Below are 17,744 nucleotides of genomic sequence, written 5' to 3' on the forward strand. Positions count from 1 at the left end.
GAGAGTATGAATCAATAGAAATACTTCATTTCCCTTTTCTGTTGCAAAATCAATATCTCAGGCTGCATTCGTGTTAGTAGATGTCGTTGTCTTGGCACTCCGACCAACCGCATCTCCGACGTCCTCCAACCTCTTGCGATAGAACTTCATTGGCAATGTTCTAGATGTCGCAAAAGATCCTGATATATTTCCGCAAAACCAGTCACTATGTATGTGCCGCGGCATAGTCCCGAGTCTTCAAGGCAGACGAGTCCTGCATCAAGAGATCATAACCCGCGGAAACGGGGGCGAACTGCATGCACTCGCTGCAAGACACGGAAGCAGAGGGTAAGCAGCAGTGGCGAAGATGGCCGAAAAGTGCATTGACCGATTTTCTAGTGTGACAATGAGTATCCAACCTGTTCCAACTGCTTGAAAGCGGGTGTCCCGTGCGACAAGTCCAGCGTCCGAGAGGACAGCGACCGCCAGAATGAGTAAGCCGAGTTATATGAGACCTTTTACTATGAACCAGCCATGGAAATCTAATTCGCGTAGTAGTTACACACGTGGCCTAGAAGAGCGTGTAGCGTTCCTTGAGCGCAAGCTCGTTGAGTCTGATCGATCGCCAAATCAGAATACCGCCACAAACAATGCGCCTTCACTCTTCTCCCCTCAAGCAGGGCATGGAACACCACACACAACTACTCCCGGATTCGACAATAATCCCGTCGGAGAGATTGTGGGCCTTCTTGCCCTGAGCTCCTCTGAGGCCCCTGCATACGTAGGATCCAGCTCTGGACTTTCTCTCGCTGCCGATTTGGGAGAGATGGTCCAAACAAGTGTCTGGAACCAATTTATCTCGAGAATGCAGCGCCACCCCAGCACTGCAGCCAATAATCCCCAAAATACTACAGCACAAGTACACCCGGCATCAGAGCAGCCCAGTACCACTCAAATTCGAGATCGGCCGGCGAGGGTAGAAGATCTCTTGCCGGGGAACGTTGAGCCTCCAACTGATGAGATGGGCGCAAAAATGCTTGAAACTTATTTTGCTAGACTTCATACCCGATATCCATTCCTGAATCGAAGACAGGTATGGCAGATTCATGAGGATCGATGGCGCTTGGCGAAAATCAAGCGCGAGGATCTTACTCAATCTGATAGATTCGCCATCTTCAAACTCAACTTGGTCTATGCAATCGGTGCAACAATGCTTCAGTTGAATGGGAAGTATTCAAACACGACCCCTGAGGTAATCGTACTTCTCGAGCGCTAAATAAACCATCGCTGACAAGTTGTAGCGCTTTTACACTGCCGCCTTGCAGTATGTCCCCACTATGTGTGATGCAAGATCCATCGAAAACATCGAGGCCATGGTCCTTCTTGTCGTATACCATCTCCGAACTGCATCGAGTCATGGCATGTGGTACATGATTGGACTTGCCATGCGTACTGCCATTGACCTAGGCCTTCACCGAAAAATACATGAAAGCAACATGGATCCATTTACTACTCAGATGCGACGAAGGCTGTTTTGGACTGTGTACTACCTGGAGCGAGTCGTCTCAATGTCACTCGGCCGTCCATTCAGCATATCCGATCGCCACATCGATCTCGACCTCCCATTGGAAGTAGACGACGACATTCAAGATCCCGCACTACTCACAGCGCCCCAAGATCCAAACAAAACAACGACTTTGACATACGCAATCTACCTCTGCAAACTCCGCCGCATCGATTCCCGCATTCAACACAAAATCTACCGCGCCGATCGGCCTCTATCATCCCTCCGACCAAAAATGGACCCTCTATACCTCGAACTAGAACAATGGAAAGAATCTGCCCTAGTAAGATTCAGTGGCTCAGACCTCGACTACCCAATGCTGCACTACAACCGAGCAGTCAGACTACTAATCCAACCATTCCTCCCTCTCCTCCCGATCACAGACCCATACTACCAAATATGCATCTTGGCCGCAGGAAACATCTGCCAATCCCACAAACGCCTGCACCAAACCATCGAATACGGCCACTCCTTTCTAGCAGTGCAAACCGTCTTCATGGCCGGAATCACCCTCCTCTACGCGCTATGGACACATACAGACCAAGTCTGGTCCGTCCGCATGAGCAACGATATCCGCGCCTGCTCAACCGTCCTCTTCGTAATGGGCGAGCGCGCAGCGTGGGTCAAGAAATACCGCGACGCCTTCGAGTTACTGGTCAACGCCGCTATGGAGAAATTGCAGGGCAACGAAACCGCCCGCAATGCCGGGATCGCGGAGCTGATGACGGCTCAGTATGGGGTTAATTGGAACGCTCCTTGCATGTCTGGAAATGACAAGTTTCCGCCAGTTAATCCGACGGGACTGGCTCCGGATACGATGGGCACGCCTCAGCCGCAGGGATGCCCTGATGATGATTCTGAGAATGCAGTGAGGATGGCGTTGCAGTTGGCGCCGTGGATCGACCAGGATGAAAGTGATCCACTGTGGATGCCGGACTTTGAGACTTTGGAGAATCTGTCCGGGCCTTTCTGGAGTCATGCTGATATGAGGCTTTTTGATCCGTTGTGATGGGAGTTTGTTGTTGTTGTTTTTTGTATATGCATTAGAATGCGCGACATCAAATATGATACCCTTTGATTCTTATTGAAAATGAGAAACCATTTTTTATTCAGAGATTTATCGACATTGTGAATTCTTTTCTAGGGTGACTCGCTCCATCTTTCAGATCTGTCCAAGGGGGTATATCCGCAAACCAACTTGCAATATCAGGCAAATCAAACCGTCCAAGGAACCCAAACTCTTCCTGACCCAATCCCATTTCATCCCATGTCGTGAAAGGGTTCGTATCTATATTATTGGATTCTTGGCGAATGTTATGTTCCTCAGTTACTGGCTCCGTATGATGTGACGACAAATCAGGCCGGTTCGGTGGTGGATTGCCCCTTTGTTGTAGCTGGGTAGGGACCAACGAGGTAGCATCCCCCGACCGAGAGGTAGCTATATGGATATCAGTTTGTACACCTGAATTTGTTTCTTCTTTAACCACGAACCTGAGTAATTTTGCACGATGTGCTGGTACGTCATTTGCAGGAATTGCAATGAGTTGCGAGCGGAAAGACTGAAAGTAGCCATGAAAGCTAGAATTTCTTCACACTTTCGCCAACTGTCGTCCACTATCTGGGGATCGACTTGCTCCCGGATCGAATGACAGGAGTTTGACATGATCAGGATAAATCCTGCGGTCGATGTGTCTAATACACGTCAGTTGATGAGGTTATAGGTCAAAGATCAGAAGTTGGCACGAACAGAACCCATTGTACCACCATGCATCGGTTAAATTAGTACGGTATGTCTTGTGGATAAGCGAAACAAGGTCAATCGCTGCCATGACGCAAGAAGCCGCACACTTCGAGAAAACCGAGGCATATATCATGTTTCTCTCGCCAGGTTGTACGTCAGAGCGTCGGGATGACCCTGCTCGCTCGTCGGAGCAGAGCTGGGTGAACATCGGACGGTATAACAGGAGGCGGAGATGGATGAACCTATTTTTCGCTTGAATATCAGTGATTTTCAACTCTGAGTCTTGAAGATAGTAGGTACCTCGCGCGTAACACATTCTGCTGGCGTTTGAATATCAATGCATGGCCATTGTTTGGATGAGGAATTGAGGATTCATCTGTCCAGTTCAATGGTTTTGGCACACTAGCTTCATAAGTAGCAAGCTTATAATCAAGTTCCATCAATGTATCCAGGCTACAGAGCTTGGAACCTCGTGGGGAAGTCGTGCCCTTTCTACTTGACCGACTTTGCCAAGCATTGTAGACTTCAGATAGGATAGACTCGAGGATCTTGTATAATTCAATGGTTGAAACGTAGAATGTCATGTATCCCAGCTTGTGATCACATAATTGTCCGCTGAGCTGACAAGGATCGGGTTCTTGTAAGTCTGTTCCCATTGCAGGCAAAGGCAACGGTGCGATGTGAGAAGTCATGCTCGGTCTTCCATGGGTCATGCTCACAATCCTATTTTGATTGGATTAGTTAAGACTTCACTAAGAAATCTAGAAATGGAATTGAACTAACATGTCCATAATGACGCAGCTGTGCCACGTACGTCGTCGTATCTCGATCTCCAGCGGTTTATTCGAGGTGTGCGTGCTTGTCTCGTGTAATCCGAGACCTTGAGCAGCTCGGCATGCCAGTCCTAATGCATTCCAGCACCGCACGGGATAGGGTGTGCTTTGTAGGAGAAGCGAAACAAGCAGGAGCGTTTGAACAACGCCAATAGTACCTATGTCCATCAGATCCAGATTGACAAATCGCTTTGAGCGAAGGAAAAACGAGTATACCGCAGCCTCTTGTTCTGCGGGTGGAATGTCGGAGAAATAGCATCCAAGGGCAAATATGGCATTCAGTGAGCAATGAAAGACAATGGAGTTGGGTCCACAATCAAAAGCCCCCCCAAGCCCAATATTGAGCTGCGGCAACTCAGGCTTTGATGACTTGTCCGACTCCCAAAGGTTTTCGTAAGCTTGCTGAAAGCTGGGGCGATGGAAAAATGGAAATAGAGAATACACTCTGTCCCAATAACACTCCAGAAGGTGGTCTGCTAGATATCGGGGCGGTAAGGAAAAGTCATCAAACCGAAGATCTACCGATGGGTAACTTAGATCCCGCCAGAGCCCTGTATCAGCGCCATGGGACCTCGACGACTCCTTTTTACTATTTCGTAAAGTAGACATGTATGGCTGTAATGGCATAGACTCTCCTGCAAGACGCACAAATGACGCTACGGAGGAGTTTCCATAGTATTGCTGCTCCCGAGGAGAGTCCATGCTTGGGTCATCCTCTGCGACAGATATCGCACCCATCGCGGTGACATTGCTATGGGAATTGAGAGATGGCGAGGGATAGATACTGCCTGCTTGGGGAGACAAATGTGTCGCACGTGGGGTGGTGTAGCTCTCCCCAGCTTCCGATTGGTTTCTCTGCGCGATGAATCTTGGAGGCTGGAAATTGGGTGTCGAGGACAAAGAATTTGGTATAGATACCACAGGGGTCGAGCCCAGCCCCAGCAGTCCTTCTGCAGCAACCGAGGTTCTAGATTCTACATCTAGATGATCCATAACCATGTTTTCGCCCAGGCGACTTTCTGAGGCTATGTGGGCTCCATTTTGCGATAGGCCAGGCGGTACAGTAACCCCGCCTTTTGCACATGCCTCTTCGAGCTCTCGAATGCGATTGTGGAGAATCTTCAAGTACTCATCATTGCTGGCAGACCTTGCATTCTCCAGCTTGTATACACATTGGTCAACGGTATACGAGCGACGAGCGCATGGGCCACAGACTGGCTTCATGCCATCACACCGCACCTTCTTGTCTCGACATGACTCGCACGCTAAGGCAATCTTACGACGCCGTGGTGCTTCTCGTTTAGAAATTCCACCTTTAGGAGGCATCTTTCTGGCAGCGCTTGGTCCTATAAGTCACAGTTAAGGGATGCCATATGACACCTCCACAGTGCTGTTGGTGCACCGTTTGATTGGCGATCCGGATGGTGACCGAAGGAGTATTCTGGGGTCTGGGGAAAGGAAAAGGAGTCTTATGCCCGGGATACACCCGGGCATCACGTGTCATATACCCCACGAACCGATTTTATGCGGGGTGCTGCTTTACGGTCACTGACCACTTAAAGGGGTAATTGTTTTACTCGAAAAGCAATGAGATAGGTGTTTATAGGTCCATGCAGATTATTGTCCCTTCTTTTCCTTTCGTCTTCCTTTTTTTCTCCGAGTGAGTCCTGTATAATACACACGTTGATCTCTCTCCTATTTTCATCCTGCAAGATTTCTAATGTCATGGTCAGTTTGCATGTGCTATTGCTTTTGTAGACTCATTATCTTCCTCGTCACTTCCTTCTCTCATCGTCAAAAGTGAGAGTGGAATATCCTTCGGTTGGTAGCGGCGTGAGGTACTTTCAATTCGACTGCCCGAAGGATAAAACCGATGGCTGGCTGACTGCGATGCTCCCATGGTGCTGGGAAACAGCCTTGGGAATAGCTTGTCCACGATCGGCTTGATTGCTGGGATGCTGGCAGCGATGATAGCGACAGCCACTTCGATACCCGACCAAATAGAGATCCCAAAGGTGTCCCAGGAGGGATCTGAGCTTCGATACAATTTGACAAGGTAGACCATCCGTACGACGCTGGCTATACATGCACTTTTGTCCGGTTAGTACCAATGCAGATCAACTCGATAAAAATCATCCTTGCACATACAAGAAGCCCAATGATAGGAGACCAGCGACGATGAACCTTTTTCTGGTCCCAAGCTGAAGGCCTGTAAACCGTTAGAGAGATAGAGAAAGATAATCTGTAACAAACACGAACCTAGGACCGTTCTCAGTGGCAACAGAAGAATCCAAATATCTGTCACGAGAGATAGTGCGGCGCCGGCATACCAAAACGGAATCGATTCGAAGCAGGTATAATGTTTATATTTCTTTTCATCGAAGACAGCATCCACCGGGGTGCATTGGAAGATGGTTGCGAGAATGAGTGCGACACTCATTGCTGTGACAAATGCGATCGTTCCAAGCGAGACACGTCGGAGGTTAGGAAACAGGCGTAGGTATAGCAGACAGATTGATACCTTGATCAGACCGGTGATCAGGCTGTAGATAACATGGGTCACGTATCGAATCTAGATTACCACATTGGTTAGCCCTCTTCTTCCAATCACACATTGCCATCCTCTCATACCTTTGCCGCAGGCACCACATCTGCTTTGATGAGATCCCATTTGTGCTTTCCCGTTCCATGACTGACTCCTATCCATGACATTGGTCAGAGATGAAATGTGACCACATAAGGAGCAGATGGCGTACCAAGGCCTGCAATCACCACGTTTAAAATTGCGATGATCGTCGCGATTACCATTGTCCAGTCATCCAGGCCGAATCTCTTCACGATGAAGATCCTCGAAATCGCACGAAGACCCACAATGATCGCCGCGACGCCTGTCACCGTGCCATTGATGATCAGCAGTAGAGGCCCACGATTCTCCTAGATGGACTGTTAGGAGATTTTGCGATGATCTTCGGCAGGCCTTCGCCTACCTGGTTGGACCGCGGCTGGAAGAACGTCTCCATAGTGTGTAGATCTTCGATTTAAAATGAGGGGTTACGCATGAGCCAAACTGCTGTGAAAGCCCCATACTCAATAGATTCTGCCCGGAGAGTTTGGACAGGGATTTTTTCCCGTAGGTGCCAGGGTAAAAAACTATATATTTCAAGCATGCGGGCGGCGGCAACCAGGATGCGCCCAATCGCTAGGTGCATAAACCCCGAGGTCTTAAATGACGGTTTCACAGTTCTCGTACCCCTGCAGCATGTTCCTTGGCTATGCACGAAATAGGCGTCCAGCGGGGGCTATGCAAGATGTCGAACGGAAATGGCGCTGAATCCAATCTCTGTATTATGTTGAATACACTAATCCCCCGGGGCAATTTCAGAAGGATGGTATCGTACGATACCCTAGTAGTCCGCTGAAGGCCTCTCAATGAATCTTCACGCTGTTTTTACCCCTCTTGGTCAATTTAAGCGATCCCTAGGTAATAGTTCGCACAGAAATCCCACTATGCGTCATCATATGGAATCCTGCCGGTCTAGAACCCTCTTAAAATTACGAGAGTCAAGTTCCATATTATGTAGGTAAACTACCATGGCATTCCACCCTGCGGGCTCAATCAGGGCATTAATCCTGAAGCATCGTCTGCGAGGGGACTATACTAGTAGAGAGACAGAGAATATGATACGATTGGATGTATACACGACCGGGCCTTGCACGGAGGATTGAATGATCCCAAGTTTACTGGATCTGAATACGGATAACCTCGCAAGTCTTGCAACAAGAATCTCGGTGGGTCTTCTGTTTCTGCATTAGCTCTGCATTAGCTCTGCATTAGTGGGTGTAATAACAGTACGGCTAAGCGAGTTCCGTAGAGCATCCCATCACACAACCGTTGTGGAGCCTGAAAATCAATACCAAATTTACAATACCATGCACCTACGTGCATAAGGTTCTCACCCGCTAAGATGTACCGACATGTCGGTACTGATGTTGTAGGTATGTATGTCGAGATAGAACGCAATGCAATCTATACTCAGACTCCAGATCTCTGGATCCAACGTGCTTGGATGCATTGTGATTGGTTCATACGTTTGAGGTCTGGCCCGGTCCGGGCTCCACTGTCGTTTCGCTACCTACCTACCAGAACTACTCCGTGAACTTCCAGAGGCTCCAATACCGAGACAACCGACATTGCCAAGCAAGTTTACAGCCCCCAAATCTGCCGATATTAAATCGCTAAATTAAAACATCGCGGAGGCGTATGGAACACACAACTCCCACAGCTAAAGCTTCCATCCGGCTCGTCGCTTCCGGCTACCGGAGGACACTACCGAAAGAGACTATTGGCAAAGAACTTTTGAGCGGATCTTGGGATATGTATTAGGTAGGTCCGGCGTTTTACCATGGTGAACAAGCAGGCTATAGCATGATCTCTTAAACCACTCACCCTATACTCCTTGAGAATGAGTACCGGAAAATGGGTCACTGCAGAGCCAGCCCCACCCCCATTCGGGGAGCTGGCCTGTTACACTAAGCGTGCATTTTGCATCGAGTGCTTCCACACACCTGGTCAGGACTGGTCGAGCAATAAAAAGGACGTTCATATCTCCAAACGATTGACAACTTAGTGCGATTTCCTTTTTCCCGGGTCGACCTCATCCTCAAATCTATTATCGCCGTCTATTGGAACCATCACCCCATACATACATCTCTCACATATAGAATTATTCTGATGCCTTCGCTTTTGCAGAAGCTCCTACTGGGAGTTCCCCTGGCCTGTATGGCTAGCGGTCAGGTTCTCACTGATCCCCTTGACTCAAACTATAAGATCGATGTTCACTCGCATGTCGTTCCGGACATCTATAGGGAGGAGTTGATCGCTGCAGGTTACCCAGTCAAGAATGGCACTGTGTACACAGATGGCTTCCCTGTTCCAGAGTGGTCACTGGATTTGCACATTAGTAACATGGACAACCTCGGAGTCAATTATTCGACACTCAGTGTCAGCGCACCCGGCGTCTCCTTCGTCAAAGAGGCCGAAAAAGCCAAAACCTTGGCCCGCAACATCAACCTTCTGCTTCACAACTACACTCAAACTCACCCCACTCGGCTTGGAGCCCTCTGCCTCCTCCCTCTCCCTTATGTTGATGAGGCTGTCGAGGAGTTGAAGGTACCATACCCCGCCTAATCAATCATCTGGTCAAATCTAACTTGCACGCAGTACTGCCTGGATACCCTCGGGTTCATTGGTGTGGGCTTGTACACCAACGCCAATGGCACTTACTTGGGAGACTCCAGCCTTGATCCTGTCTTCGAAGCCATGGCCACACGCAATGCCAGCGTGTTTGTCCACCCCTCCTCTCCCGAATGCACATCTGTCGCCGTGGGCCTGCCCATCCCAATGAGCGAGTATCCTTTCGACACCGTGCGCGCCATCGAGAACCTGCTAATCTCAGGCCAACGTGCCAAATACCCGGGCATTAAGATGATCTTCTCCCACGGCGGTGGTGCCATCCCCTTCCTGGCCTCCCGAATTGCCGGCATGGCCTCCCTTCCCTTCTTGGGCGGACTGTCCATGCCCGAGAGCTTGGCGCAACTCGCCGGATACTATTTCGATACCGCTAGCTCGACTTCTGCTATTCAGCTGGCGGCTGTGAAGAGCTTTATTGGCTCGGAACAGATTGTGACTGGAACTGACTGTAAGTGGACGGTTACCAGTAACGCCCCCGAAACATGCAGCAACATTATACTAACACGTGCAGACCCCTATGTTCCTTACTCGCAAGCCCTACCGCAAATGAACGCGATCGAGGGCAATGGCGACTTTACCCCGGCGGAGATGAGCAGCGTCAACCACCAGAATGCCTTGGCAGTCTTCCCACTGATTAGTGACGCTTTGGGGCTCAACTAAGATGTATATTAGGCATGACTTACAGATATATGGAGATCATTAAACACTTCGAACAGAAAAGTATTTATTTTGGTCACTACATTCTTGATTTGTGAACTATTCCCATGATTATGATTCATTTCACGCTCAGGTTCTCTGATCACGAAGCGGCAGGGGGGTGGCTGAAACGGCAAAGGGCAAGCCACGTCGGTCTAGAACCCGTTGTGCAGGGGTTAACTCGCATCTATTTCTCCTTGAGTCAAGAGGAACGAACTCTAAGTACGGAACCCGGGGTATCCGGGGGAATGATGACGATCATACCATGTGAAGGAGGTCCGGGATACATCCGGCCTCCCGGGTGCATTCCGGATTTGACGTAGGGGACCTGATTAGGGGATTTGAATAACCCAAAACATAGCTATTGTCTTCCAGTGCCTCTTGTTACATACTTTTCACTTCTTTTAGGGATTCACAAGCAAAGATATCACAATCAACGCCATCAACAGCCGAACCCAAAAGTCCCTACCCATGCCACCGGACTGTTAAACCCAGTCCTCACCTCGAAGACCAAAACTCCAAGCTCTTTAGCCCCTCCACCACAAATATGGACGAGAATCAATCATTCCAGATGGAGCTTAGTCCCCCATCACACTGCGACCTCTGGCAAGCGCCCACACCCCAACCGATCTCCCGCCATCAACTCCCAACCGAAGGTCTCCAATGGGGCTCAGATCCCAACTTCGGCTACCACGGCTTCTCCTGTCCGATCGGCACCTGGACAGAAGAGCGCGTCGTCCAAAACCTCCTACGAAACATCGTCAATCTATGCACCAGCATGGACGTCGGGCCCGACATCCCCGACATAGAAGAACCCATCCCCAAACACATCTCAGATCCAATGCAACTAAACGGCTGGACGATCCCAATATTCCAGCCCGCAATGATCCCAACTGACACTCTTTCCGAAATGGCATTCTCGCCATCTTCATCTTCATCATCATCGCCAAGCCAAGCCCAGAGCCAGACATCCCCAGAAGATCCCGAATGCACGCGACGCGCGAGCTGCGCCAAAGCGGCAACAACGTCTGGGCAAAAGAAGAGGAAATGCGTGCAAAAGCCAGGACAGAATTTGTGTCATTGTCGATCGGAGAAGAAGCGGAGAGAGATTATTGGGGAGCGATATAAACAGCTGTGTCATGTTGTTCCTGGGCTTGAGAACCATTCGTATACGAGGAAATATGTGCTTCGGGAGGCTGCGCTGTGGATTCAAGAGTTGCTAAGGGGGAATGATGTCTTGCATCAACAACTGGCGCAGCTGAAGGAGCAGGAGAAGGTAAATAGGGTGCGGTTATTTCCTGTTGAGGAAGACGAAACCCCTGCCTGTTAAAATTGGCTTTTTCATTCATGTATTTATATCATTTTTACGATGAGATGTAACTTTTTAAAGAGGTGGGAATGTCAGGCCCTTTGGTCGATTGAGACTATTTTAAACATACTATTTGCGTCGCATCCTATTATAGCGTATATAAAGTATGTATACGTTTAGGATGACAGGACATAAACCTTTTCGTATATTTGATGTAAATCGATAATTTCATCCAAGTAATATACTTATAAATGTCTATCCCATGGTCTAAGTTTGCTTTCAAGCACCCGCATAGGCTCAAATCAAGTAACACTTGAACATATTATCAGAACAAAACACACAAAACAGATAATATACACGCAATCTACAAAGCCGGCGCAAGAGCAGCAAGCCCCTTCGCCAAGCGCTGAATCTGCGAAGAATAGTATGCCTATAAAACCCGTTAGCAAGCATCAAAAAAAGAAGAAGGGCAAAACCTACACTCTCATTCCCAGCCCCAACAACATGCAGCGGCAAAAGCCGCATAAACCAAGGAATGGGCACCTTGTTCAACACCAAATGCGCATCCTCAGCACCAACACTCTCATCAAGCAACAACCGCGGGAATCTCGGCTCAATCGCCGCCGGCCGTCCAAACCCAACAAGATCACACGCGTTGTCATTAATCGCCGCCTCGGCTCCAGCGCGTGAGCGGAATCCACCAGTCAGCATAAGAATGAGTTCAGGATGGCGCGTTCGGACCTCCTTGGAGAACTCGAGGAAGAAGGCTTCGCGTGCAGCGGTACGCTCGGATTTCGGCGCGGCGTTGGCTTTGGCGTAGCCCATCATTTTGGGGTCTTCGTAGCTGCCGCCTGAGATTTCCATGAAGTCGATGCCGGCTGAGGCGAGCAGGGCGATTTGCGTCATTGTTTCTTCGAAGGTTGAGGAGCTGTGGTCGGCGGAGTTGAGCTTTATGCCGATTGCGAAGGTTGGTGGGACTACTTCGCGGGTCTGGGCGAGGATCTCGAGAAGGAAGCGGGCGCGTTTTTCGGGTGTACCGCCGTATGCGTCTGTGCGGAGGTTTGTCTGGGGGAGTTAGTGTTGGTTTTAATTTGAGGGTTGGAGCTAGAATGAGAGGAAAGAAGACTGGTCAATCCATCCCAATGGAGATCATACCTTGCTGTTAAGGAATTGATCTAAACAGAGAACATCATTAGAACAAATATCGAATATCCAAGTTTGGAAAAAAGAAACATACCAATCAAATACCCATGCGCACCATGTAACTCAACGCCGGAGAATCCAGCGTCCGCCATGAGTCTTGCGGTATCAACGAATTGGCGGATAACTCTCTCAATATCCTGGGTGGTCATCTCCTTCGGCTCAGTCCAGGCCAGATACCCAATCAGACGCTCGAGATAGCTATCTCCAACCTTCATGGGCACGGCGCTGGGTGCGATTGTCTGTGCGAAGATACCGCGGTAGCCCGCAAGACGGAATGATTGCCGGCCTGGGTGGCAGATCTGAGCTATGGCTGGGGTGCCGTGCTTTTGGCAAGTGTCGGCATATTTCTTCCATTGCGCGACGAGCGCGCTGTTGGTTTCGCGGTCTGTGTATTCGCCGTGCAGGGCTGGGTCGTAAGGCTGGCCCATGTGGTTGACGTCGACTTGGATGTTTCCTAGTGAGGGATTAGTTTGGTTGGATTCCATCGGGTGTTGTGTTTGCCCAGGTAGGTGGCATTAAAGTTCGAATTAGGGCTTGAGGGTTTATATTTGGAGAAGCAGCAGGATGTAAGACCAGGATTTGGCATCTTGCAACCTCATGGAAGTCTAACGCTTCATGTAGCAGGATTGGAGCTTACCTGTAAGGATACTCCCCCATCCACCGTCTGACCATTGCTCATAGGCGTCAACCAGGCTGTCTGTGGGCTGGTTGGTCTTGGCTAGCATCTCAGCCATTGCGGCCTAGAGGTGAATATTAGGACCTGATATCTAGCCATTGAGATTGGACGTGTGCATATGTTTAGCCATACCTTGCTGAGCCTGTTCGGCAAAACCAATCCACATGGAAGCTTGACCGGGTCTGCGAGGGGAGAAGGCATGATGTATATGCAGTATGCAGGTAATATATGCAGTATAAAATATAAGCACAGTCTAATGCAATTGGCGAGATAGCGCAGCCCAGAAATCAATGCCTGTCAATGTCAACGTTAATTCTCCTTTCGTCTCGAAGCGTCAATGAAAACACACCAACACCAGTACTCCGTAGTCGAATAGGAAATATCTGAAGAACGAGCGGAAAAGGCCCTTAAAAAAGATCCACTTGTTTCCATCGAAAAAAAATGGGAATTGACCGGGCTTTAGTCATCTCGGCCCCTCTTCTGCCCGGCGCAATGGAGAGCGCGGAGAGATTGATCGCCCCGACTTTCAGGTTTGACCAAGTGGGGGCGCTACTGGTATTGCATTGACGCTTGTAGAGCTCTAATGGCTCGGATGGTGGAGTGGCGTTCCACTTGGAGAGGGCGAAGTCGGGGAGTTGGGTTCATCCGTTTGCCACGTGAATTTCGGATGCGTTCCGGGGTGAAGGGCTCGGCGACCATCCGGATCTGGGGGATTTTTGAGTCATGGTCAGCGTGATGGTGATTTTGATTAAGTGTGTTGCAATGATTGTTGGACTTTTTGTATACATGGGAGTCAGAGGAAGAATAAGGCGACCGGGATGAGGCCGGGATGAGAAGTAACTGGAAATTTGTTCATTGCAATAGCAGCTAAAAGACAAAATGCTATGCCTAAGACGAGAAGGCCCTCGAAATGCGAGCCAAAAACGACGCTGGGTATTCTATCAGAGAAAAAAAAGAGGTTCGTATCGAAACCGAAAAAAAGGCGGAAGAAAAACAAGTGCGCTCGTGACCAACAAAAAAGGGGGAAATATGTCAAAACAGGTGACATGCGAGTCCATCACGCAGAAATCCTAAGCGCTCACAGATTAGAGGTGTTTTGTTAAGGCTAAATGCAACGAATATGCATAGCCAAGCCGAAGACAATAAGACAAAAAAAAAATCAAATCAAATCTTACAGCTTGGCACCGTTCTTCTCCTCGGTGGGGGAGCCATTCACCGTGATGGGAGGTGAGATTGTGCCCAGGCTGGAGAGGAGGTGGCCGACCTCACGCTCCAGAGCGCGAACCTCGGTGTGAGGATCGTACATGCGGGCTTTGATCCAGTTGTCCAACTCAAGATCGCTCATGGAGCGGAGGGCGATCTCGCGATCGACCTTGTCTTCCTGGGCGGCACGCATCACCTTGCGAGTGACGAGGACGCTGACCTCACGAATGCGGGTGATATCGGGATAAAGGAGACCACGCTCGAGTTCCTCGCCAGTGAGAGCCGCAGAGAGGGCCTCACCGGAGGCGTAGATCATGCTGTCGGTGACACGGACGGCCTTGGACAGAATGCTGCCAAGACCGATACCGGGGAAGACATACATGTTGTTACCCTGGCCGGGGTAGTAGGTGCGGGTCTCGCCGGCGGAGTTGGTGAAGGTGAAGTTGGGGAAGGGGGAGCCGGAGGCGAAGAGGCAGCGACCATCGGTGTGGGTAATGGCGGTCTCGAAGTCACACTCGGACTTGGAGGAGGGGTTGGAGAGAGGGAAGATGAGAGGAGCCGTGTTCAAGTCGGCCATCTTGCGCAGGATCTCTGGGGTGAAGACGCCGCCCATGGTAGAGAGACCCATGAGGATAGAGGGCTTGACGTGGTCGATGACCTCCTCGAGAGTCTTGTGCTGCTCGCCATTGTTATCACGACGGGCGAAGTAGACCTTGTGGTCGGCGAGCTTGTCACCGCGGTCAGCAGTGACAAGACCCTTGGTGTCGACGAGGTAGAAGCAGTTGCGGGCTTCATCCTCGGTCATGCCTTCGCGCATGAAGAATTCGACAATCTGGCGGGCGACGCCGACACCGGCGCTGCCAGCGCCGAAGAACACGGCGCGGTGGTCCTTGCAGGGCAGGCCGGAACGCTTGACAGCGTTGATGACACCACCAAGGATGACAGCACCGGTACCCTGGATGTCATCGTTGAAGCATGTGAAGCTGTCGCGGTAACGCTCAAGTGCGGGGAAAGGATTCTTGAAATCCTCGAATTGGATGACGATACTAGAGAAGCTTTGTTAGTCCGAGTTGCTATGGGAAGATCACCCGAGAAAAACATGTGAAAGTGAGTCACATACCCAGGCCAGCGCTCGGTAAGAGCTGCCATCAGCTCGTCCAAGAATTCCCGCTCCTCTTCAGGAGAGATCTTGTCACGGCGGCTACCCATGTAGAGCGGGTCTTCCCGGAGGGACTTGTTGCCAGTGCCGAGATCAAGAGTCAGAGGCAAAGTGGCCTCGGGACGAATACCCGCACATGCAGTGTAGAGCGCCAACTTGCCAATGGGGATACCCATACCGTTGATGCCCAGATCACCCAGGCCGAGAATACGGGAGCCATCGGTAATACATGTGATCTCGACATTAGGCTGGGGCCAATTGGCGATGACAGAAGCCAGATTGCCGCGATCCTCCCAGCTCAGGTACATACCTAAAAGTGAGCGTTAGCGCTTCCGGTTTTATTTCGTCTGTGGAGAAAACGCCAAATGCGGAGAAGATGGCAATTTGACTGCGGAGAAACTGATTTGAGTCGCTGACAACGTACCTTCGGGCTGTTGGTAGATCTCGGACCACCTTTGGCAGGCCTCGCCCACGACCGGGGTATAGATCAGAGGCGTCATTTCCTGCAGGGATTATTATGGTTAATGTTCGTCTTCTCCAAGATTGGCCGACCCAATCACATGTCTCGGAACTGAACGTACCCTGAGGTGGTCGGTCACCAGACGGTAGAACAAATGTACATTGTTCTTGCGCAGAGTGCTGAGGTATAGGAATTTCTCGATGGGAGTGCTCTTGAGGCCGAGCTGAGCCAGGCATCGGGTCTTTTGTGTTTCGTAGCCCTCGGCGCGAGGAGGAGTGAGGCCGTACGTGCGCAAGTACTTGCGAATATATGAAGGGTTGGCAGTGTCATAGTTGGCATCACTGCGAAGGAGGTGTATGTTAGTGATGTCTCATGGCTTGTGTTGGCGCAAGCTGGTGCTGGGTGTGATATGAGTCACTTACGCAGGCGAGGCGTGATTCACAAAAGGCGCCGGAGTAGCGTGCACCGGGCGGCTTTGCTGAGTAGGCAGGGAAGGATATCGAGCCATTGTGATGGTGTGTGAGGGCTTCAAGATTGCAGTGGAATAGAAAGAGAAGAGAGACCGAGGAGCAGATGCGAGTCTGTTTTTATGTACACGAGACAACATATTAAATTTCCCCTGGGACGTTCGTGCGCACATCATCCAGGACATTCCGAGAGGAGCGGACTGAAGACCAGATAATTAACCGGGATCGCGTGTCAAGGCAAGTATAGTAAAAAAGAGTCATGATTTGGAGTCGGGAAGAGTCGGGCATCGACGACCATGTGGGTTCAGGTTCGGTGTTGACAGCGAACCGTTGCGCTGGAAAGCCCTTTGGGAATCTGGATCCCTCCAAAAAGCTTTTCTTTTTCTTTTTTTTTTTCCCTTTTTTCGTTTTATTTCGGGAAGTAGATCCAGCAAGGAGAGGGCCCATCAGCATGTGGAGACGGGGGGCGCGCCGACTCCGACAAATGCGGAGATGTAGTCACATCAGTAGGACTATGGAATTGAAAGGGGATTATTGATTGGAAATTGAATGAGACACATAGAAGTGCGCGATTTATCGCCCATTCCAACATTGCGCAGGGAGCTGCATCGTACAGGTAAGTTGACGTTGACATTGGATGTGAGGAGAAGTTGGAGAAATCGGAGCTGCAATCTACACGGTAGACCTGTGGCCGAATTGGCAGTGCTGAGACGTACCAAGTAGAACTGTGAATAATGAAATCCTCGATGCTGATTGGCTGACAAAGCCGGGGAGGAAAACGCCTTCGAACCGGCGCTAGGCCCAATGCATCTGGTGGCCCCACCCCGACCCACAGCTACGAGCTTCCAGAGCCGCAGAGAGTGCCGAAGTGGAGCCACTATACCCTAATTAATGTTCTTTTCGGTGTTTCCCTTTTTTGGGGGCGTTGGTTTTATTTTGCATCTTTTTGCTTTTTTGCGTTTTGGGGGCCCCTTTTTTCCCTGTGGCTTCTGCTTCACGGGCCAATGCTTCTGGAAAGATCAGCTCCCAAAAAGCAATCTGTGGGAAATCGAAAACCGGCGACGGAGACTGCCGCTGTAGAGGAGAGTACCCCATACTACGGAGTACTGCCCTCCTTGTTGGATGCTCCACGGGAGCACTATGGAGTACCGCAATTTAGCCAAACACTGTTCCGATCGGAGGCTCACCGGTGAGACTTTTAGG

At 50.1% G+C, this 17,744-nt stretch overlaps 7 protein-coding genes across 7 annotated transcripts; 3 read left to right on the top strand and 4 right to left on the bottom strand.

Annotated features, from left to right (window-relative positions):
• Window positions 1-207: 207 nt before the first annotated feature.
• Window positions 208-2,552, top strand: N7457_003169 (putative C6 transcription factor; the record flags this gene model as incomplete). The annotated part of the gene is made up of 4 exons (XM_057174214.1): window positions 208-327; window positions 379-473; window positions 538-1,231; window positions 1,281-2,552. 4 exons carry the CDS (start codon window positions 208-210, stop codon window positions 2,550-2,552), a joined length of 2,181 nt encoding a protein of 726 aa, XP_057034365.1.
• Window positions 2,553-2,652: 100 nt separating this feature from the next.
• N7457_003170 (uncharacterized protein) lies at window positions 2,653-5,443 on the bottom strand (the record flags this gene model as incomplete). Its single annotated transcript, XM_057174215.1, has 5 exons — window positions 2,653-2,981; window positions 3,035-3,235; window positions 3,291-3,526; window positions 3,585-4,007; window positions 4,068-5,443. The coding sequence occupies 5 exons, from the start codon at window positions 5,441-5,443 to the stop codon at window positions 2,653-2,655; spliced, it is 2,565 nt and encodes an 854-aa protein (XP_057034366.1).
• Window positions 5,444-5,846: 403 nt separating this feature from the next.
• Window positions 5,847-7,137, bottom strand: N7457_003171 (uncharacterized protein; the record flags this gene model as incomplete). The annotated part of the gene is made up of 6 exons (XM_057174216.1): window positions 5,847-6,207; window positions 6,266-6,326; window positions 6,377-6,689; window positions 6,749-6,816; window positions 6,874-7,051; window positions 7,105-7,137. 6 exons carry the CDS (start codon window positions 7,135-7,137, stop codon window positions 5,847-5,849), a joined length of 1,014 nt encoding a protein of 337 aa, XP_057034367.1.
• A 1,712-nt stretch (window positions 7,138-8,849) lies between these two features.
• Window positions 8,850-10,028, top strand: N7457_003172 (amidohydrolase family protein; the record flags this gene model as incomplete). Its single annotated transcript, XM_057174217.1, has 3 exons — window positions 8,850-9,287; window positions 9,339-9,816; window positions 9,880-10,028. The coding sequence occupies 3 exons, from the start codon at window positions 8,850-8,852 to the stop codon at window positions 10,026-10,028; spliced, it is 1,065 nt and encodes a 354-aa protein (XP_057034368.1).
• Window positions 10,029-10,611: 583 nt separating this feature from the next.
• On the top strand, window positions 10,612-11,394 carry N7457_003173 (basic helix-loop-helix domain-containing protein; the record flags this gene model as incomplete). The annotated part of the gene is made up of 1 exon (XM_057174218.1): window positions 10,612-11,394. One exon carries the CDS (start codon window positions 10,612-10,614, stop codon window positions 11,392-11,394), a length of 783 nt encoding a protein of 260 aa, XP_057034369.1.
• Window positions 11,395-11,737: 343 nt separating this feature from the next.
• N7457_003174 (NADH:flavin oxidoreductase/NADH oxidase family protein) lies at window positions 11,738-13,453 on the bottom strand (the record flags this gene model as incomplete). Its single annotated transcript, XM_057174219.1, has 6 exons — window positions 11,738-11,803; window positions 11,854-12,438; window positions 12,529-12,548; window positions 12,611-13,030; window positions 13,214-13,316; window positions 13,385-13,453. The coding sequence occupies 6 exons, from the start codon at window positions 13,451-13,453 to the stop codon at window positions 11,738-11,740; spliced, it is 1,263 nt and encodes a 420-aa protein (XP_057034370.1).
• Window positions 13,454-14,423: 970 nt separating this feature from the next.
• Window positions 14,424-16,726, bottom strand: N7457_003175 (Malic enzyme NAD-binding; the record flags this gene model as incomplete). The annotated part of the gene is made up of 5 exons (XM_057174220.1): window positions 14,424-15,501; window positions 15,576-15,924; window positions 16,039-16,117; window positions 16,196-16,415; window positions 16,497-16,726. 5 exons carry the CDS (start codon window positions 16,724-16,726, stop codon window positions 14,424-14,426), a joined length of 1,956 nt encoding a protein of 651 aa, XP_057034371.1.
• Window positions 16,727-17,744: the final 1,018 nt, after the last annotated feature.

The sequence above is a fragment of the Penicillium paradoxum genome (genome assembly GCF_028828445.1).
Source record: "Penicillium paradoxum strain IBT 22861 chromosome Unknown utg000003l_segment0_segment0, whole genome shotgun sequence".
NCBI lineage: Eukaryota > Fungi > Ascomycota > Eurotiomycetes > Eurotiales > Aspergillaceae > Penicillium > Penicillium paradoxum.